The sequence below is a fragment of the Akebia trifoliata genome, chromosome 12, assembly GCF_017979445.1.
Source record: "Akebia trifoliata isolate Shusen 1 chromosome 12, ASM1797944v1, whole genome shotgun sequence".
Taxonomy (NCBI): Eukaryota; Viridiplantae; Streptophyta; class Magnoliopsida; order Ranunculales; family Lardizabalaceae; genus Akebia; species Akebia trifoliata.
Window position 1 is genome coordinate 21,257,453 of NC_141386.1, and position 23,622 is coordinate 21,281,074.

Here is a 23,622-nt window from a genome sequence, read left to right on the forward strand (position 1 = left end):
AACGGTAAAACAATAAAAAAAGCCTAAACTAGGGCACTCCCCATATTTTTCAATCTAAGTCTATCAAAATATCATTCATTCGTCAAAAGCTTTAATTTTAAAAGCACTAAATCCGATTTCAACCAACCACTTCTACCTAAATATCTAATTTCAAATGGAACTCACAACTTGAAAAGAAATTCATGGAAACGATGTATTAATCTGTTCTTCCTTGAAGATTTTTCTTACAAGACTTATCAAAGAAGAGCATCAAAAATAAAGGATGCCCCGATTCAAGAGCTAGTCTCAATGAACAATCATAGGGATACTTGGAAATCATATCGAAAAATAAAGGAGAGCATCAAAAGAATGCTAGAAAAAAAAAAACAAATCAACAAAAGTTCGACAAAATGATTTAATCTTTTTGCAAGAAGATCTTAAGTGAAGATTATAGTCCAATCATAAAGGACCAGTCATCGTCAAGGATTCAAATATGCATGAGTTCTATCTCTTGAGCCAATAAACATTAAATGACATCAAAAGATGTTCTTGAAAAATCAAGAGAGACCTTCTTTCTACTATCCCAACATATCTACCGCTAGTCATCTTACTCAAGCCTTCACCATCCTTCAATGACTTAGAATTAGGGCATGTCACACCACACTGGAGCAATTTTAAAAAAGAAAAATGAAAAAAGAAAAAAAACATATCATTTTAAAAGGAAACAAATATCTCGTACAAAGTGACTCGGATCAAACTCAATGAAGTATGGTTAAAAGCATCAATAATCCCAAAATTCATCAAATCCAAGATTTCAAACGAGATTCACGACATGAAATCAAAGAATGAGTAATGCAAACCTTGTTAGACCTTGTGTTTTGGTAGCTACTTTCCATCAATCATCTAGTTTCATCAAATCCAAAATCTCAAACGAGTTTTGTCCCATAAAATCAAAGAATTCAAAAAGGTTAAGTCATGTCAGATCTCGTGCTTAGGTACTCGTCTTCTAAATCCACCATTCCATTTGATGCTCTCAAATATGCGTAAACGAGTTTTTTCTGGCTCACGTAAAAAGAGATGTAATTTCTTTCTAAAAAAAGAATAAAAAGCATATCCCCCCAGTTCAACCTATCCATTATATCTAATTTCATATTCGAGCCTATATCATTTCTTCACGAACCTAGACCATATCCATGTTACATTCTAAAATTTAGTCCACTCTAATTGAGAAATGATTTGAAAAGAATACTTCTACCATGAATGTTCATTAACAATGAAGGAATAACTATCTATGAAAAGAAGTTTAGCGTGATTTGGAAAGGACATAAAAAAAAATCAAAACATTACAAGATTAAATACCATAGACATGATGAAAACCTAAAAATGTATCGATGCAAAAATTATGGACTCAGACTTGGTGAAAATCGCAATTAACACCAGGGGCATGATTGAAAAAAAATATATATCATCTTTATCCACCAATCACTCTCTATCTTGAATTTTTTTTTAAAGTTGAGTAATTATCGATCAATATCTCGGACAGATTCTAAAATTTATTATTAATCACCAATTATCACACAATCCATTAATACCATCTGAGCATTTATATCTTTTCATTGATGTGGACATGTGATTTATTCAATTTTGAACATATCATCCACGTTGGGGGATTTTGGAGTCGTCACCATTCATATTTGAAATGGGTGTGAATGGTCACCCAGATTGTATTTTTTTTTTGAAAATCATGTTTTTCGACATTTGATGACTCTCGTACAGATATGACTCATTTGATCCAACTTTTGATTCAAGGTAAGGGGGTCCATTTTATGGACTAGGGAAGGTGTTAAGCACCCTACTCCATCCACCATTGGTGGTAACATCAAACTCGATCCATCTTGAAATAAAAGTAAAATAAGAAAAGGAATCGAAAAATCGGATGTGTGCCTTCAAGTATGAGGGGCTTTGATGTTGGTTCAACCCATTGAGGGCACCCTTATTAAAAAAGGGGCTCTTTGATGGTTCAAACCATGGTGGTGTTTGTGAAGGTGTGAAGAAAGGGATAACTAGAAGAGGGGAGTTGGAGGGGGTGTTCTTTTGTCCAAACTCACCTTACTCATTTGTTGACTTTTTTCGACTTTTTTTGACTTTTCTTGATGAATTCCTTTGACCTTCTTGGATTTACTTGAGAAGAAGTTGAGAGTTGAGAGTTGGGAGTTTGAGAGTTGAGGGTAATGGAGGTGAGTTGAGAGTTGAGAGTTTGAGAGTTGAGAGTAGTGAGGTGAGTAGAGAATTTTTTTTAGAGAGTATTTTTCTCAAATTTTCATTAGGTAGTGAGATTTGAGAATGAGGGGGGTTTTATAGAGTTTGAGATTTATTTTTTAAGGGTAAAATTGGATGAAATGAGGATGAATGGTAGAATGGTGTGGGGTTTAAGAGAAAGGTAGGGGTAAATTAGAAGTATTTAGAGGGTATTTATGTAAGAAGGTTAAATGGGTTGTTTTACAACCCAAATGGATTGGATCTTTCAATCCATTTGGGTTGAGTGTTAGATGAAGAATAATAAATGGTGAGGATGGGGTGTAAGAGAGTGATGGATGGGTTGAGTATTTGGGGAGTAGTGTTTGGATTTGAAAGAATAGGGGGTGTAAGAGGTAGTTGATGATATTTTGGGAAGGTGTGGGAGATGATGCCATGTGTTAAAATGAGTGGAAATAAATGGTTGAGATGAATTGATGGGAGAGTATGAGTGTTTGATTTGAGAGGAGGGGTGTGGGTTTAGATTGTAAATGTGGGTTTTGTAGGGAATGAAGGTAGATTAGGAGGAAGTATAGGTTAGGGGTGTGGGTAGATTAGATTTTTTTAGAGAAAAGGTGATCGTTGATGTGAGTAGATTAGGGAGAGGTATATGTTAGGGGTGTGGGTAGATGATGTTTAGAGAAAAGGAGATGGGATAGGTTGGGGATGAGGGAGGTGAGTTGGAGTGGTGACATGTGTCCCACCTTGATGATTGTGGTGATTAGTTGTGATGTTGGGTTAGGTTGAGAATTGGGCTTGGGTAATGAGTAGAATAAGAATGAGTTTGGGGGTTGAGTTGAGTGGGTTTAGGTGAGGGGTTGAATAAGAATGGGTTTGGGGGTTAAGTTGAGTAGGCTTAGGTGAGGGGTTGAATAAGAATGAGTTTGGACTTATGTTGAATTGAGTTGAAGAATTTAGAAGGGTGGTGAGGAATTGGGGTCCATGGGCCACGTGAAAAGCCTTAGGTCATTAATTGAAAGAAATAGAGGGCTTTTGGAGGTATGAGCTTTGAGGATTCAATTCATTTTTTATTATCTTTTTGGGCATTTTACGTCGAGGGCCCGGTCAAATTTGGGTGTCTACAATTGATATATAATAGTAGGGGTGACTCTAAAAGACCTTTAAGAGAATTGAGAAAAATTACTTTTTATTTGTCGGGCATACCATGATCAATATTCAACAATAACAAACTCTCGATCTAATCATTTTGTTTGTGCTAAAAGGATACTTTTAATATATATATATATATATATATCATGAAAATTAATATTTTTGGACCTATGACGAAAAGTTCAATTTATTCCTTAAAAATAAAATATCAAATTACCCGAGGTTAATAATTATCAAAACTATTTTGCATAAGCATTTTGTTAACATTTTAATCCTTTGTAAAAACCTAACTTATGTAGTGAGAACCTAAAACTGCTTGTTATTACTTAGTAGGAGCTTAAAATTGCTCGTTGCTTCTCAATAAGAGCCTAAACTTCATATTGCTCCTTTGTAAGAACTTAAACTATATTTGTTCCTTAGAAAGAGTCTAAAACTGCATATTGTTCCTTAGTAAGAGTCTAAAACTGCTTGTTGCTCCTTAATAAGAGTCTAAAATTACTTGTTGCCCTTTAATAAGAGCATAAACTACTCGTTACTCCTCAGTAAGAGCCTAAAACTATTTGGTGCTCCTTAGTAAGAACATAAATTGCATGTTGCTCTTCAATAAAAAGTCTAAAACTATCTGTTGCTCCTTAGTAAAAGTTTAAAACTACTCGTTTTTCCTTAACAGGAGCTTAAATTACATAATACTCCTTAACAAGAGCTTAAACAGTGTATTGTTCCTTAGTAAGAGTCTAAATTGCATGTTACTCATTAAGTAGAGCCTATACTACGTAATACTCTTTAGTAAGAATCGAAAACTGTTCGTTGCTCTTTAGGAAGACCTAAACTGCATAGTACTCCTTAACAACTTAAAGTATATATTGGTCATTAGTAAAAGCCTAAAAATGCATATTATTCCTCAACAGTAGCCTAAACTGTATGATATTCCCCAATACGAGCCTAAAGCTCATTATCGTATGAGTATAAACTGCACGATATTCTCAGCTTGTAAAAAAATTATAAAAATTAAAAAAATTAGGCAAAAGGAATTTTGATTTCCTTTAGATTTCACAGGTTCGTCATTTAAAGTAAAAGATGTCAAATCATTTTTGTCGAAACGCACTTAGATTGCAAATCTCATATCCATTTTTCATAATCGGCTCAATCCCTATTAGACTTCTAGCTTGGAAGACTGACTTCTTATAAGAAATCCCATCCTTGTCAAACTCAAAACTTGGGAAGATCACATTTTTCTTTTATTTCTTCAACCATTTTAATCAGAGAATATTACAATCAAAGCTTGGGAAAATCACATTTTCTTTTATTTTTTCAACCACTTTAATTAGAGAGTATTACAATGAGATTGAAAAGATCTTCAGTGTAGACCTACCAAAAGATCATCACTAACCCCTTAATTCCTCCAAAAAAAATTTATTATTTGAATTTATTTTCTTAAGGGAATGTATCTTGTTAAAAAAAATCAAAAATTAAAAAAATCATGAATTTCAAAAGAAAAATCATTTTCAAGTTACATTCAATTCTAATTTGTCGAAACATGACCAAAACACCAAAATTCATCAAATTTGAGATCTCAAACTAGCTCCATGCCACAAAATTAAAGAATTCAAAGACCAACCATGTCAGACCCTGTACTTGAATAGCCACTTTTTACAAATCATTAACTCATGCAGTATTTTAAAATCATGTTTTAACGAATCTTCGAGGCCCGTACAAACAGGGGTCAAGTCTATTCTTTGCATGTAACTCTTGCAAAAAGGGGTAGCTGTGAACATCCTAATTTGAATGGATCCCAGTCGAAAAAGGCTCGACAGACATATTTTTATCAAAAAACCATTAATGTGCCTAAGGGTCAAAATCTTCAAAATTCAATTTTTGTATTCGAGTCAAAGGCTCTAGGACTTTTAATGATCCAATGGTCTCATAATAAAGTCAATTCGTTATTTAAATCTCCATTCACCACCATCCCATTGCCAAACCTAAAATCAAGCCTCAAACTCATTCCTAAGCCCATTGCAAACACACCAACCTCTTAAAAGTCTATTAAATCTAAATCCAATCAATTTCCAACCTCACCCTAACCTAAACATAAACCTAACCCTAACCAATTCCAACCTAACCTTAACCTAAACCAAATTCCAACTTATACCTAACCCAAACCAATTCTAACTTAAACCTTACCATAAACCAATCCCAACTAATCCCCTAACTCAACTTGACTTAAATCACAATCCAATTCTAAGCCCAATACACAAAAAAAACCCACCCTAAATCAAACTTCTACCCAAGCCCAAAATCATACCCATATTTACAATTTTAACTAATCACTACAAAAAATCAATGATCATCAAGAAAAACACATGTCACCCCTATAACCAACCTCCCAAAATCATTCTACCCAATCTCATCATAACACCAAAATATTAACCAACTCATACCCATGTCATAACCTACCCCATCATTCTCTCCAAACCCTCATTACAAGTCATCCCCACATATTTTCCTTAATCAACTCACCAAACACACACCCTCATAGCTCTTTTCACACTTGTCACCATCTCTTTTACCCTCCTAAAATATCAACAATCACCCTCTTACATAATCATTCTTCTAACCAACACCTATACCCATTAACCTTACCTTACACTCAACCCATATGGGTTGAAGGATCCAACCCACTTGAGTCAAAAGTAACCCATTTACACCATTTTTCATATATGCCCCTCCCTTAATCTCAAATCTCCTGCTCCTCACTCCCAAGTCTTGTGTCATTCTTAATCATTTCGCACTTTCATCCCATTCTACCCCCAAAAGTCATCTTTAAATCCTATAAACCCCCCACATTCATTCACAAACCCCCAAGACTTGAATTCCTTCTCAACCTTCAACCCTCTCATTACTCAACTCTCACCTTCTAACTATCTATCTCAATCTTCTTAAAACCCCTAAGTCTTTACTTAACTTTTCTAAAATTACCTCCCTCCCAACCTTAAGCTTATACTAAAAATATTGTTCATTTTCGCCGTCAAAGTTCAAAGGTTCAAAGCCAAGAAAGTTCACATTTTGAAGATCAAGAAGATGACTCAAAGAAGAAGAACAACAAGGTAGGATGAGGATAATAAGAAAAGGAAAAAAAAAGGAAGTAACATAAACCCCCATTCTCCCCCTTCTATCTTTTCTTTTTCTACTACTCCTCTCTCCTTTATATTTTATTTTTAGAATAACCCTAAGATGTAATGGATACCCTCCTCTACTTTTGGTAAATTCGGCTTTGACTTAATAAAAAGGGTAGGAGTTGAAAGCCATTTTCAAAATATCTTTCTTAAAAAAAAATTCCTACATACTTTGCACCCACCACGAAACATTTTCGAGACTAATGTATTGGGCCCTTTCTTATTAAAGTGGGCCTTTGATCGATAAGTCCACAAGTTTCAAAATATGTCCAAAAGTATGAATCATAGAAGGGATCCTTCCTTAATAAGGAAACCCTTATTGGTTTAAATCGAAATCAAAATTCCTTGCAATTGAAGGCACAAAATTGAATTTTTCTGACTTTTCTTTTCATTTTCCGAAAAGCGACTGAATCTAAGGTTGTCACATATGATAGAGGAAATAGGGAGCCTAACACCTTTTCCCTACTCTCTAAAATGAACCCCCTTACCTAGATCTTAGGTATACTTTATCTGTACGAGAGTAACTATAAACAAAAATAAAATTTTAAATTTATTTTCTAAGTACCCATTCACACCCTTTTCTAAAAAAGAATAATGACAACTCCAATTTCAAGTAGTAGAAATCTTTGGTCTCGAAAATCCCATGTCTACAGACATGTTTAGTTTTTATATCATTAACGTGTAATTTTAAATATATCAACAATTATTGAAGAATTTTTTAAGTTACCCCATTTTTACAAGAATTTCCTAGAACTTTTTCATAATATAATTTTTTTTTTTAATTCTATAAAATATAAGTGGTGTTTTAAGATATTTTTCAAATAATTAATGGTTGAATTTTTTGTTTGGGAAAGAAAAAATACTTTACTTACTCAGTTATTTATTTATATTTATATTTTTTTTAATATGTTTTTTCATTGACATCCAAAGGAATGTAGTGTTTGATTCCTAATATGGTGATCTATGTCGACAAATCGACCCTTATTAAGTAAGGCTCGTTCGTCTATGTGATAATGAAATACACTTTGCTTAGTGCAAAATATATAATAATGATAATAATAATAATAAAACACTTTCCTTGCTAAGTTAGTAAGGGAAGTGTTTTTACCACATCACCTTATGGCATCCAAAAACATGACGTGATGCCACATGGTTGTAATGGACAAAATTATATTGAGTGAAAAAAAAATCAAAAGAAAGTTATTTTTACCATTGAACTTAATTTATAATTGTATGATTTTATTTTTAGTTATGGTATTTTATTTTTGGTGGTGGAAATATAACTTATTTTTTCCAAAAAAGATTAGAATTTTATTAAACAAGTTATATATGGGTTGGTTTAGGTATACCTATTTATAAATGGGTTCAGTTTGGGTTTAAGTTTTTGACCCGATTATTAAATGGGTTGGGTTTGAGTTTGGTAAATTTTCATAATACTCTTACCTCAACACGACACAAAGACGACCCAACCCGACCCATTGCCACCCCTAGATCAAACAATAAAATATGCAAGAGCCCTTTCTCAGGGGAATTCATGAAGATAAATTTGGTATCATTCTGAGCAATTTCTTTACTTGGTGGTCTCAGCCAATTAAAATGCCCCGGGCCATTTTGAACATCAAACATCAATATTTCTTGGACCCCTTTTACATGGGTTCTGTTGGACTGATTTGGGAAACATGGTTTTACTATATAGTTAAGGAAATGCCCATCCTTTTGGGATGGCCTTGCATGAAACCCAAAATACTATATGATCACGGAAAACAAAGGATATATATGTACACACCTATATGAGTATCTGATGTGTCAAACATCGTAAGAACTGTTAATTTGAGTGAAACAAGAACCCATCTCTCCATTGAAAGGGAATAAGGTAAAAATATAGTCGTTGCAGGTTCAAGTTGTGATTTAGTCTACAAACATCACTATTATATAAAAATGAGGAATATATGATACTTATATATGATTCAATTTCTATCTCAGATACTTCTTTAGTTGCACTAAAGAATGGAATGGAATCATTCAAAGAATTCCCAACTATAACTATTTCCATGAGCTGGATGGATTTCTATTCGTAGAGACAACTGCCAAAACATCTTCTGATCATCGCAACACCTTCCATATTCCAGATTTTCGGTGGTCTCTCCCTTTCTGACACAAACAGATAGAGAATATGCAAAGAAATTCAAGTCAAAGTACTGTTGGTAGAAGGAGATTAAAAAAAAATAGGGGTATTTTAGAAATACCACCCCTTAAATTGGTGGGTTTACCACCCTTGACCGTAACTCAAGGTTGCATTAATGATACAATTTTGATTTTTTTTCAAAATGCTCTTCAAAAACCTAAATTAATAAATCAAAATTCGACTATTAAATCATCCAGAAAAGGCAACCTTGACTTACAGGTAACGGGTGTACAACTAATATCATTAATTTAACAGGGGTATTTCTAAAATACTCAAAAAATAACTACATGCAACTCCTAAGAGATAAGGAGAAGGATTCATAAAGGTATTATCACCACTATTAAATCAACCTTGACTTACAGTTAAGGAGGGTGGGTAAACCTAATCTAATCTTGCATTTTACAAGGGGGTAAACAGAGGAGTATTTCTAAAATACTCAAAAAGTAATCACCTGCAACTCCTAAGAAATAGGTAGAAGAATTCATAAAGCTGCAGCAATTGCAGAGGGTGGCATGGAAGAGCATTACATCAGTGTTTCAGTTGGTGTTATTGAATAACTTAGCCAAGCCACCTGCATATCTGTAGAGACAAAATGATTATGGTGCCTTATAGAAACAAAATCAAGAATCCGACAAGACTAAATTTCTGGTTCAATCAGAAAATATAAAGAGGATGAAGGATGTTTGATGATTTACCCAATGGTCAAGATGACAAAAGCCATGACCCACAACAGATATTGATAGCATTTGTGCTTTGGTTTCACAAGTTTCATGTCGTATCCATGGGGAATGTAATCGCGGCTTAGCCAACCAAATTGAGGACGAATTAGAAGAATAAAACCGAGAAAAAACCCTGAAAGGAATCCTCCGATATGGGCAGAATTGTCCACGTGAGGGAGAAAACCAACAGCCAAGTTGAGGGCAATTACAAAAACGAGAGTCAAAAGCGCTGCAAACTAAATGGGACAAAAAACATTTTTTTTATCAGACCAATTTAAATTTGTATGGTTGCAATAGTCTATAACATTGTTTGTGCTAAACTTGACCATGGTGAGCCAGCTCGATGAGTCATGAACTCAAACTAAAGTGATGTTGTGACTGGGAGTGCAACCCACCCATACAAAAACTTGAGAAAACTGAGCGAGAATTTTTTCCCTAAAAATTATGACTTCTCTAGAAAAGATGAAATTAAAACACACCTTATTTGCATAAATAGTCCAATTCGTGATGAGCTCAGAAAGCATGGCTCCTAACAGTCCAAAAAGTGCACCCGATGCACCAACTGATATTGTTGACCTTAGATTAATAGAAGATAACAAGCTCCCACCAAAGCCCGAAAGGATAAATAAAAGTCCTATTCTCACTGAACAGTCAAACAGTAACAAAATCATTAGAATTCAAGTAAATAATCTTTTGGGCTAAGGCTTTGATAATAATGATGATGAAATAGTGAGTCTTGTATCTGGATATTTAGTTCTTACAAAATCCAAATTCTTGTTCAAGGCGGATGCCTATAAATAAAAGGCTCATCATATTAGCAAGCAAATGGATGACTCCTGCATGAAGCCACATACAACTGATAAGACGCCATCCTTCACCTTCCTTCACCACTAGTTTCCACTCAAGAGCTCCCATTTTTTCAAGCCTGCAAAACTTATATAGTAGCTGGAAATAACTACAATATATTGTTGTTTAAGAAGAGAACTGAAGAAAATACAGTTATGTTATGGCTAACCCCAAGGGGTTGTTTGCCTAGTGGCAAGCCAAGCCTTGATAAGCTCCCCAAGAAGGGTAGGTCAAGCGTTTGAAACCTCACGAAGCAATGAATTCCTTGGGTCCACCCTCCAGTGTCCAGTTGACCCTCGACTCAACCAATTGCATGTAGTACTTTCCGAGGATGCAGTGCTTGTGACTGTGGGATTAGTCTTACCCGAAGGGTGGATACCCACGATAGGAAAAAAAAATGGTTATGTTATGGCTTAAGGATGGCCTCATATTGAACATGCTTCTCTTGTCTTTGTAACCCAAGTTTTAATGAATGACTAATAAAAGTTAAGGACCAAGAAAAGCACTGATCTAACTAAAAAGTTTATTTGGATTGGGTTAATTGATCACATTAGCTGGGTTGTGTTTAACTCATTTTACTTTTTCTTTGGCTATTACAATGATGAAAATGGAGAAGAATTCTAAATTTACAATTGTCAACTTTTACTTATTAATACAAAAAGGAGAAGTAAAACATTTAACAACATGTTCATTGGAGTTCCCATATGAGAATTTTAAGCTAGTCCTTTCTCAATTAGAAAAAAATTATAACAACAAAAGAAGATCCAAACAACATTAGCAGAGCAGTCTCTGGTGTGAACCAATGTTTGGAGATAGGTAAGGTTTACTTAAATATTGTTTGAACTTTAGGTCTCACCATTATATTAGACAATCCGTCTTTTAATGCATCAACCAATTTTATTTCGTCACTATCCATCAAGGGTAGATATCTAATGAGGAACGCAACCATATACACACAATAGGACTCTGAACTGAAAAATACAAAACAAAAAGCCCACCAATCAACCAAAAACACAAACCCGGGACAACCAATGAATTCAAGCGAATTCAAGTGTGTGGAATTTTTCTTACTAGTTAACAGACTCCCCCTTTATCACTCCTTAAATTATGAAATAAAACCTTAAAATGAAAAAGATCATTTTTCTTTGTTGTACATCTCACATTTCATCTTTTATAACACCCATCTGTTTGCTGCTTTCATCTCTATCACCACCTAATTTTATTCAATCCTTGAAACAGCACGGACACGGGAAAGTGATATCCCCCCGTCCAGAACAAACAGAGAAAAAAATAAATAAAAGATGGTTAAGGAGTATAGCGAGGCGACTGAGAATCAGCTTCCATCTTACTATAGACCCAATTCATTTTTCAGTACAATAAAACCTACAACAGAAATCCCTAGCTGCGGATGCAAGAACGGTCCACCAAAACATTAACAAACGATGCAAATTGGTCTGAGAAGTATAAGAGAAATAGCTTCTCTCTTGAGAAGAAGCAATTCCTTTTACGTGGTTCTTGTACCACTTATAATCATTAAATAGGAAAACAATGCACTAACGAGCCTCCAAATAACGCCATATGAGGCTAGAGAGGAGCCGAAAGTGCACCAGCCGCAGTCCACTTGGCTCAATTCATACAAAAAGTAACTAAGCGTTACAAGATGTATATGGAAGAAAATACTCAACTTAAATTAGAAAATACCAAAACTTCAGGTGGACTACCCTATACACAAATCCATCAATTACATTTGATTTAGTCCCAATTCTTTTTTTTTTATTTTTATATATTATAAAATCCTTACCCAGTTGCAATCTGTAATTCAACTTGAATTTTATCTAAATAAAAAGGTTGTAGTTTACTTCAAAATTTCAGCTAAAATGCAATTAATCTTCCTTATTGAATTTTATTTTAGGTAAGTTTTCAACATTAACAAGAAAATAAAAATGATAAAAAAAAAATACCCATTTTAGTAGAATATACTTGTAGATGATTAATTGAAAATATAAATAAATAACAGAAGAAAGTGAAATTCCATCTATGAAGATCGAGAGAGACTCACGTGGTTGTAGAAGGGCCCAAGAGAGGATTCTCAGAGAGGGGTTGGAAAGAGAATTTGTCAAGAAAAGATAAGATACAATCATCATTGGTAGAAGGACAATCGTTAGCATACATGGTGTAAGAAAATGCTACAATGTTGATGATGAAGATCAATGGGACGAGCCAAGGGAACCATGACTCGTGTGGTGGTATACACGTGTGAGAATGATTTTGAGAAGATGGCATATAGGTATCAGATTCAATGTCTGTAATAGCGGAGGAAGGATGACCTATTCCCATCGCAATGAGTAGTGCGCACTACGCCTACACTCTGGGTAGGCGATCACGGCTGCTACCATGCACCGGTTGAGATGGAGAGGGAGATCGAGATCGAGATGGAGATGGAGATCGAGATCGAGATGATGTGTAGACATTGGGATTTTTGCGCCACAGAAATTACCTTAAGAGCGAGTCAAGCGTTGCTCATAAGAAAGTTGGTTTTTATTCCCCTTAAATAGAAATGTTGAATTTACTAAATTGTCCTTAGATATTATTTTTTACTAATATTTATTTAAAATTATAATTCTTTTCTTTTTTTTTTCTTTTCTTATCTTACGAAATATAAATATAGTGAATTAGAAGATTTCATTTTCAAAATCATATTTTTATTTAGAGAAAATTAATGTTTAAATTATTTTATTTTAAAATTAGTTAAAGAAACTCTCAGTAGTTGATCCATAGCTTGGCTGACTAGCTCAAATTTTTTTTTAAATAATCCTGTTTTTATTAGAGGTAAGCATATCTCTAATAACATCCCCTTAGCTCATAAATTGGTCGAAACTATTCATTTAAAATCAATCATTTTGTGTTCAAATCGATCCGGAAAAAGCTTATGACCAACTTCGATAGGATTACATTCATTAAATTCTTGTTCAAGTTGAGTGTGGGTTCGGTGGCTAATGGAATGTATTTATTCTCCAAAATTTTCTCTTGTTATCAATGGATCTAGTTAGTATCATATCTATCCACTCTTATTATGGAGGCATTCTTAGTCTTGCTAGAAACTTGAGTCCGTCGTGGTTTATTTAGAATACAATTTCATTATGAATTTCCTCTAATCTCTCATCTCGTATTTATTGATGATGTTGTTGTTTTTTTTTTTTTTCCTAAAAATAAATATTACTCATATCTAAGCTCATTGGGAGACCCAAAATATTACAAACTAAATCTTAGATTAACATCTTCAAATGAGATATTAAGTTTGAGAGATACATAATTAGTGGTGGTAGTTGAATATTTGTCGAAGCTTTGTGAGTATGGGTACTAATTTATTTTGATTTTAAGTAGTGAAAAATTAGTAAGGTATTAAAGGGTGGTATTTTATTTCAAAGTGTCAAATGAGCACATTGTTTGACATACGAAAGAGTGTGCAAAATGGGAGATAAAGCATTAATAACAAATTTGTGATCCAAGTAAGTAATTTTTCGTAATTTTTGGACTCAGTTATTTTGGCTTTATTATTTGACATCATAAATAATTTTGGCTTCTATGATTTTAGTTTGATTATGGATTAGATTGAAAGTTCGAATTTATTTTTGAATGTTTCAATGAGTAATTAAATCACTGTTTTATTAGCTATAAAACATGTTGGAATGTCGATATATCATTTAGATTTGAAGTCAATCAATGTTTTGATATATTATCCTAACTTTGATGTTAATTTATGTCCTTATGTGTGACTCAAATTTTGGACGATGATCTACGATTTCGATTTCGGCATCTTTTGACTATTTGAATTGTGATAGAGAATATAGCTCTACAAGTGAATGGATCGGATCAAATTGGTAAATGGGAAGATTTGTGCAAGTTATGCGTTTTGTCATCACTTTATGAAAACTTGTTAGGTATGAATATGTTAGATACCTGTGACTCGATTGACGAAATAATACATCTTTCCAAAAAAAAATATGATTTTTTTACCAATTTACAAAGAAAATATTTTGTTGTGAATGAAAAAGATATTGAGGAGTTGTCCATACGTAAGCAAGAGAAACGGTCAAGACAAGCTCTAAGTGAAGGAAGCCTAAGAAGCCGCTTTCATGCTCTTAGGGTATGTTTGGTAACACTTCTGAAGTCTGAAGTTTGTTTTCTAAAATGTGAAATCTTATTCTAGAAAAATTGTTTGTTTATCATTTTTAAAAACTTCTAATTATAAATAGAATTTTAAAACATAATGATCATTTTGACAATAATACCTTTTTATAATTCTAAGAAATTGTTAATCGAAAAACATAACATGTTATGCATAATTAAACCATCCACACATTTAATTTTGATTTCTAACACATCAAACACCCAAAAATTATTATTTTTAATTTGAATTCATACTTGAGAAATTATATCCAACAAGTTAATACTCAAACAATAAATAATCATTTATTTTCCAGTTGAAAAATATAGGATTTTAAGGTTTGTATAAAAATATATGATTTTTAATTACGAAACGAAAGAAATGGGAGAGACTTTAACAACATAGTTGCAGAGGAAGGAAAGGCAGAAAAGAAATGAGAGGTAGAAAAGTTCAAAATAAGGATTTTAAGGCTCTTATAAAGAAAGGATAAGTAATAGAAATTAGAGTTTTGAGGAGGGTATTTTAAGAATTAAAAAAAAAATTCAGATTTCAGAAGTTTTGTCCTTTATCTTTCTATCACTGGTTCAAAACTTCTGAATTTTAGTTCTAGATTCTAAAATCTAAACTAAAACAAACGGAAATAAAACTTTTAAAGTTTGAATTTTAAATGTGGACCACCTCCATTCAGATTTCAGAAGTTTTACCAAACACACACTTTGTGTTTCTATCCTAATCCAAAGTACTCTCTTATAGTCTTCTTCTAATATCATTGAAAGATTATTTGGTGCAAATCCCTAAATTATAGAGTCATCGTGTGGCCAAATGATTACACACTTTAGTCTCTATTAGTTATGTTGTGAGCCGGGTTGGCTTGATACAAGTTGAGGCCTAAGGCCAAAATTCTAAATTAGGCATTTTTAATATTTATTATTATTATTATTATTATTATTATTATTATTATTATTATATATAATTATTTAAAAATTATTTTCTCATTTATTTAGATCCAAAATTACTAATTAAGTTTTGGTAATCAAATTTTGTCGACATGTCATTTTCAATAGATAATATGAGTAATTAAATTAAATACTAACAAAAAATAATAACAATAATAAACTAAATCCAAAATATGATTAAAAAACTTATTTTATCAATTAAAAAATGTTATAAAAAGAAAATTAATAAATTAATTATATGAGGTTTAAATGAAGATAAATATATTAAAAAATAATGATGACTATAAAAAGATCAATTGAAATTGTTTTTAATTAAGTCAAACATTTAATTTACCTTTATAAGAATGCCTTCTTTGCATCTCAATGCTCCAAACCAAGTTGAATATCTTGATATCTCTTTAAGTTGTTGATTAAGAAAGATAGAGTATGTATGAAAGATACATATAGATTTGAGAGAGAAGATGAAGATTTGTATCTGAGACTTAAAGATGGTGGTTCTTCTAAACTTTAATGAAAGAAATAATGATAGATGTTTAATGGTGATTCCTTTCATATATACAAAATATTTTGGAATAAAAATTAATAATAGGTTAAAACAGAAGAACAAAATGGCAATCCAGTCACCATGTTGAGAAAGGTTGATCAAAGAAAAATACTCATCAATCAAATCAATAATTTGAACCGCATAAGATCGAATAAAAACTTTTATTTGATGATTAAAGAAAAATGGAAAATGATCGAAAACTTTCGGCATGGGTGATTTGGGAAAAAGGAAATACGAGAAAGACTTTTCATTTTTCCCTTACACCCACACCCAAACCTCTCAAAAGCTCAACCTTCTTTTCTACTCTCATCATCGTCTCTTCCTCAAAATCTTAATTCATTTACAGAAGATGAGAATATAAAGGATAGAGAGGAACCAACGGAAACCCTAGGAATGAGTGGGATTGGAAAGGTAATTTCATATTTCAATAGGAACCTTTCGACCTACTCATTCTTAAAGCTCCCCAAAGTTCTGCCCCCTTTCCAATACCCTCAACCAAACCTAATCACTTTCCCCATTTGTAATCTCTTGTCTTTAAATAAACAAAAAGAAAGTCATCCCACCGTACAAACTAATCTAGGGTTTGCAAATCTGAAGCATCTTAACTATTCATTTTATTATCTTGTTTAACTTCTAAAATAAGAAACGTATTTTCTCTCTGAGTCCAAATTTTCTAACGTCCTTTGATGTTGGAGACAAGGCGTTTATAAAACCACTTAGATTGATAGAGATACAAGTCTTTGTACTCATTTATTAGGTATCAATTTCCAAGAAGAATCTTTAGGAGATGTTTTACATCTCAGTCGTTATCATTATACGGTAAATTTGCTTCTTATTTCTTTATTTTTTAAGAAAATTTCCTTATTATTTTGTGAAAAATTAATATTCTAGCCACAGTTTTTGATATCTCGAAACATCCAATTGCACAAAATTTTTTGAAGTATAACAGATTTGTAGACTCAAATAAATGAATTTCATGGATAAGTAAGAAAATAAAAAAAATAAAAAAATCACTTCAAGAAAAAAATTCTAAATGAGGTGTTTTTAATATTTAATATATTATAAAAATAATATTAATTATCTATATAATAAAAAATTTATTTTCTCATTTCTTGAGATGTAAACTAACTAATTAAGTTTTCATGTTTATTAAAATTTTCTAGCATATCATTTTCAATAAATAATATGAGTAATTAAATTAAAATACTAATACAAAATACAATTTAAAAAATCTTTTTTCATCAATAAGAAAAAGTTATCAACACAAAAAAATTGATTATACGAGTTTTAAATGAGTATAATTTAAATATATTAAAAAGCATCGATGACAAGAGAAATTAAAATCAATTAAAATAATTTTTTATTAATTCAAATATTTAATCTACCTTTATAAAAATCAATGACAGAGTCAAAGGGGGCGAAAGTGAGGAGTTGCCCCTTCCCCCTCCCCCTCAACTTTTTGGGTAATTAAAATATACCCTTGGTTTATGTAAATATTCGAAAAATCCTCTTATTTCCAAACTAATGTCATGCACCCTTCACCTTGTCGTCCCCTCTCAATTTTAGACACTTGTGAATATTTTGAGATATCCAATGTAATCTACAAATGAAAACATCCCCTGCTTGAGGATCTTGCCCTTTCTCCTCCAATTTTAGACACCCCTCTACATTTTAGATATAATTGAGACGACCTCTTATATTTTTAAAATGATAACATTCCCCATTTGTCTCCTAATAACAAATGATCAGATTGGCTAATCATGTATTTGGTAGGGCTTCGATGCAATTAATTCATTAAAAATTAGAGAAAATTTAGAGAATAAATAAATGATGTTTTGGGATTTCTTACAAAAAAATCATGGTCTTAAACCTCCCCAAAAATCCTATCTTCTTCTTGAGATTGGAATATTGATAAAAGTAAAAAAAAAAAGTTTGAAGGGTAAAATTATTATTATATTTCACGATTACTTGATAAATCATTAATTAATTCGTTGATTTATCAATTTAATCAAATAGACCATAAGAGTTTTTCTTTCTAAAAACTTAAATTAGAAAATACCAAAACTTCAGGTGGACTACCCTATACACAAATCCATCAATTATATTTGATTTAGTCCCATATATATATATATATATATATATATATATATATATATATATATATATATGGGTCAGGTTCAAAGGACAACCATTTCTACACACATATAGACAACGTGTTTTGTCTTATATGGGCAAAAATGTTTGGAATGGACTGATTTTTTGTGAGGATGATCTCTGTGATGAGGGGATCATCCTGGCAAAAAATCATCCCATTCCAAAACTTGTAACCCCATCAAAATTGATTTACAAAAATTGGACGGTCTAGAAGTTTCATAATGAGCTGATTTTTGGCAAGGATGATCTCCTCATCACAGAGATCATCCTCACAAAAAATCAGTCCATTCCAAACATTTCTGCCCATATAAGACAAAACACGTTGTCTATATGTGTGTAGAAATGGTTGTCCTTTGAACTTGACCCTATATATATATATATATATATATATATATATATATATATATATATATATATATATTTATATTATAAAATCCTTACCCAGTTGCAATCTGTACTTCAACTTGAATTTTATCTAAATAAAAAGGTTGTAATTTACTTTAAAATTTTAGCTAAAATGCAATTAATCATCCTTGTTGAATTTTATTTTAGGTAGGTTTTCAACATTAACAAGAAAATAAAAATGACAAAAAAAATATCCATTTTAGTAGAATATACTTGTGGATGATTAATTGAAAATATAAATAAATAATAGAAGAAAGTGAAATTCCATCTATAAAGATCAAGAGAGACTCACGTGATTGTGGAAGGGCCCAAGAGAGGATTCTCAGAGAGGGGTTGGAAAGAGAATTTACGAAGAAAAGGTAAGATACAATCATCATTGGTAGAAGGACAATCGTTAGCATACATGGTGTAAGAAAAGGCTGCAATGTCGATGATGAAGATCAATGGGACGAGCCAAGGGAACCATGCCTCGTGTGGTGGTATACACGTGTAAGAAGGGTTTCGAGAAGATGGCATATAGGTATCAGATTCGATGTTTGTAATAAAGGAGGAAGGATGACATATCCCCATCGCAATGAGTAGTGCGCACTACGCCTACCCTCTGGGCATGCGATCACAACTACTACCATGCACCGGTTGAGATGGAGATGTAGATGGAGATGATATGTAGGCATTGGGATTTTCACACCACAGAAATTACCTTAAGAACGAGTCAAGCGTTGCTCATAAGAAAGTTGGTTTTTATTCCCCTTAAATAGAAATGTTGAATTTACTAAATTGTCCTCAGATATTATTTTTTACTAATATTTGTTTAAAATTATAATTCTTTTCTTTTCTTTTCTTATCTTACGAAATATAAATATAGTGAATTAAAATTTTTCATTTTTAAAATCATATTTTTATTTAGAGAAAATTAATGTTTAAATTATTTTATTTTAAAATTAGTTAAAGAAACCTTGATCCCTAGCTTGGCTGATTAGCTTAAATTTTTTAAAAATAGTCTTGTTTTTATTAGAGGTAAGCATTTCTCTAATAACATCCCCTTAGCTCATAAATTGGTCGAAACTATTCATTTAAAATCAATCATTTTGTACTCAAATCGATCCGGAAAAAGCTTATGACCAACTTAGATAGGACTACAATGGAATGTATTTCTTCTCCAAAATTTTCTCTTGTTATCAATGGATCTAGTTAGTATCATAACTATCCACTCTTATTATGGAGGCATTCTTAATCTTGCTAGAATCTTGAGTCCGTCGTGGTTTATTTGGAATACAATTTCATTATGAATTTCGTCTAATCTCTCATCTCGTGTTTGTTAATAATGTTATTTTTTTTTTCTCAAAAATAAATATTACTCATATCTAATCTCGTTGGAAGATCCAAAATATTACAAACTAAATCCTAGATTAACATCTTCAAATGAGATATTAAGTTTGAGAGATACATAATTAGTGGAGGTAGTTGAATATTTGTCGAAGCTTTGTGAGTATTGGTACTAATTTATTTTGATTTTAGGTAGTGAAAAATTAGTAAGGTATTAAAGGGTGGTATTTGGTTTCGAAGTGTCAAGTGAGTACATTGTTTAACATACGCAAGAGTGTGGAAAGTGAGAGATAAAACATTGATTTTAAATTTCTGATCCAAGTGATTTTTCATAATTTTTGGACTCAGTTATTTCAACTTTATTATTTGACATCATAAATAATTTTAGCTTTTATGATTTTAGTTTGATTATGGATTATGATTGAAAGTTCGAATTTGTTTTTGAATGTTTTAATGTGTAATTAAATCACTGTTTTACTAGCTATAAAACATGTTGGAATGTCGATATATCATTTAGATTTGAAGTCAATCAATGTTTTGATATATTATCCTGATTTTGATGTTAATTTATGTCCTTATGTGTGACTCAAATTTTGGATGATGATCTACGATTTCGATTTCGACATCTTTTGACGATTTGAATTGTGATAGAGAAAATAGCTCTACTAGAGAATAGATCGGATCAAATTAGTAAATGGGATGATTTGTGCAAGTTATGTATTTTGTCATCACTTTATGAAAACTTGTTAGGTATGAATATGTTAGATACCTATGACTCGATTGATGAAATAATACATCTTTCCAAAAAAAATATGATTTTTTTACCAATATACAAAGAAAATATTTTGTTGTGAATGAAAAAAGATATTGAGGAATTGTCCATACGTAAGCAAGAAAAACGATCAAGACAAGCTCTAAGTGAAGGGAGCCTAAGAAGCCGCTTTCATGTTCTTAGGGTATGTTTGGTAACACTTCTGAAGTCTGAAGTTTGTTTTCTAAAATGTGAAATCTTATTCTGGAAAAGTTGTTTGTTTATCATTTTTAAAAACTTCTAATTACAAATAGAATTTTAAAACATAATGATTATTTTGACAATAATACCCTTTTATAATTCTAATAAATTGTTAATCAAAAAACATAACATGTTATGCATAATAAAACCATCTACACATTTAATTTCGATTTGTAACACATAAAACACTCAAAAAGTATTGTTTTTAATTTGAATTCATACTTGAGAAATTATATCCAACAAGATAATACTCAAACAATAAATAATCATTTATTTTCTAGTTGAAAAATATAGGATTTTTAATTACGAAATTAAAGAAATGGGAGAGACTTTGACAACACAGTTGTAGAGGAAGGAAAGGTAAAAAAGAAATGAGAGGTAGAAAAGTTCAAAATAAGGATTTTAAGGCTCTTATACAGAAAGGATAATTGATAGAAATTAGGGTTTTGAGGAGGGTATTTTAAGAATTAAAAAAAAAAATCAGCTTTCAAAAGTTTTGTCCTTTATCTCTCTATCATTGGTTCAAAACTTCTGAATTTTAGTTCTAGATTCTTAAATCTGAACTAAAACAAACGGAAATAAAACTTTTAAAGTCTGAATTTTAAAGGTGGACCACCTCCATTCAGATTTCAGAAGTGTTACCAAACACACACTAAGTGTTTCTATCCTAATCCAAAATACTCTCTTATAGTCTTCTTCTGATATCATTGAAAGATCATTTGGTGCAAATCCCTAAATTATGGAGTCATCATATGGCCAAATGATTACACACTTTAGTCTCTATTAGTTGTGTTGTGAGCCGGGTTGGCTTGATACAATTTGAGGTTTAACACCAAAATTCTAAATTAGGCATTTTTAATATTTATTATAATAATAATTATTATTATATATATTTATATATATAATTATTTAAAATTTATTTTCTCATTTATTAAGATCCAAAATTACTAATTAAGTTTTAGTAATCAAATTTTGCCGACATATCATTTTCAATAGATAATATGAGTAATTAAATTAAATACTAACAACAACGAAAAAAAACTAAACTAATAGGATTAAAAAACTTATTTTATCAATTAAAAAATGTTATAAAAAGAAAATTAATAAATTAATTATATGAGGTTTAAATGAAGATAAATATATTAAAAAATAATTATAACTATAAAAAGATCAACTGAAATTTTTTTTAATTAAATCAAATATTTAATTTACCTTTATAAGAATGCACTCTTTACATCTTAATGCTTCAAACCAAGTTGAATATCTTGCTATCTCTTTTAGTTATTCAATAAGAAAGATAGAGTATGTATGAAAGATACATATATTTTTTAGGGAGAAGATGAAGGTTTGTGTCTGAGACTTAAAGATTGAGGTTCTTCTAAACTTTAATGAAAGAAATAATGATAGATGTTTAATGGTGATTCCTTCCAATATATACAAAATATTTTGGAATAAAAATTAATAATAGGTCAAAAAAGAATAACAAAATGGCAATCCAGTCACCATGTTGAGAAAAGTTGATTAAAGAAAAAAATTCATCAATCAAATCAATAATTTGAACTGCATAAGATCGGATAAAAGCTTTTATTTGATGATTAAAGGAAAATGGAGAATGATCGAAAACTTTCGGCATGAGTGATTTGGGAAAAAGGAAATACGAGAAAGACTTTTCATTTTTCCCCTACACCCACACCCAAACCTCTCAAAAGCTCAACCTTCTTTTCTACTCTCATCCTCGTCTCTTCCTCAAAATCTTAATTCATTTACTGAAGATGAGAATATAAAGGAAAGAGAGGAACCAACGGAACCCTAGGAATGAGTTGGATCGGAAAGGTAATTTCATATTTGAATAGGGACATTTCCGACCCACTCATTCTTAAAACTCCCCAAAGCACTGTCCCTTTCCAATACCCTCAACCAAACCTAATCACTTTCTCCATTTTGTAATCTCTTGTCTTTAAATAAACAAAAAGAAAGTCATCCCATCGTACAAACTAATCTAGGGTTTGCAAATCTGAAGCATCTTAACTATTCGTTTTATTGTCTTGTTTGACTTCTAAAATAATAAACATATTTTCTCTCTAAACCCAAGTTTTCTAACGTCCTTTGATGTTGGAGACAAGGCGTTTATCAAACCACTTAGATTGCTAGAGATACAAGTCTTTGTAGTCATTTATTACGTATCAATTTTCAAGAAGAATCTTTAGGGAATGTTTTACATCTCAGTCATTATCATTATACGGTAAATTTGCTTCTTATTTATTTATTTTTAAACAAAATTTCCTTACTATTTTGTGAAAAATTAACATTCCAGCCACACTTTTTGATATCTCGAAATATCTAATTACACAAAAGCTTTTGAAGTATAACAGATTTGTAGACTCAAATAAATGAATTTCATGGATAAGTAAGAAAATAAAAAAAATAAAAAAAATAAAAAAAAATCACTTTGAGAAAAAAATTCTGAGTGAGGTCTTTTTAATATTTAATATATTATAAAAATAATATTAATTATCTATATAATAAAAAATTTATTTTCTCATTTCTTGAGATGTAAACTAACTAATTAAGTTTTCATGTTTATTAAAATTTTCTGGCATATCATTTTCAATAGATAATATGAGTAATTAAATTAAAATACTAATACAAAATATAATTGAAAAAAACTTATTTCATCAATATGAAAAAATTATCAACACAAAAAAATTGATTATGTGAGTTTTAAATTAGCATAAATTAAATATATTAAA

General features: G+C 31.3%; 1 protein-coding gene across 2 annotated transcripts; it reads right to left on the reverse strand.

Annotated features, from left to right (window-relative positions):
• Nucleotides 1-8,389: 8,389 nt before the first annotated feature.
• LOC147389057 (RHOMBOID-like protein 1) lies at nt 8,390-19,134 on the reverse strand. Of its 2 annotated transcripts, none has more exons than XM_086419597.1 (6): nt 12,367-12,659; nt 10,223-10,386; nt 9,941-10,104; nt 9,438-9,697; nt 9,194-9,321; nt 8,390-8,708 (listed from the first exon to the last, which is right to left on the reverse strand). In XM_086419597.1, exons 1-5 carry the CDS (start codon nt 12,642-12,644, stop codon nt 9,279-9,281), a joined length of 909 nt encoding a protein of 302 aa, XP_086275723.1. In that variant the 5' UTR covers nt 12,645-12,659; the 3' UTR covers nt 8,390-8,708; nt 9,194-9,278. The 2 variants fall into 2 exon arrangements, with proteins under 2 accessions (XP_086275723.1, XP_086275724.1); XM_086419598.1 differs by lacking the exon at nt 12,367-12,659 and adding an exon at nt 18,827-19,134 and having other exon boundaries at nt 8,391-8,708.
• Between the last annotated feature and the right edge of the window lie 4,488 nt (nt 19,135-23,622).

Bases quoted from the DNA above. Each gene is read 5' to 3' on its own strand.
- LOC147389057 (XM_086419597.1), bottom strand. From the start codon at position 12,644: ATGGGAATAGGTCATCCTTCCTCCGCTATTACAGACATTGAATCTGAT. The intron at 10,105-10,222 runs GTAAGAACTAAA...TTGACTGTTCAG, and splicing joins TGAACAAGAATTTGGATTTT to TGAGAATAGGACTTTTATTT. The intron at 9,322-9,437 runs GTAAATCATCAA...TTGTCTCTACAG, and splicing joins TTTGTCATCTTGACCATTGG to ATATGCAGGTGGCTTGGCTA.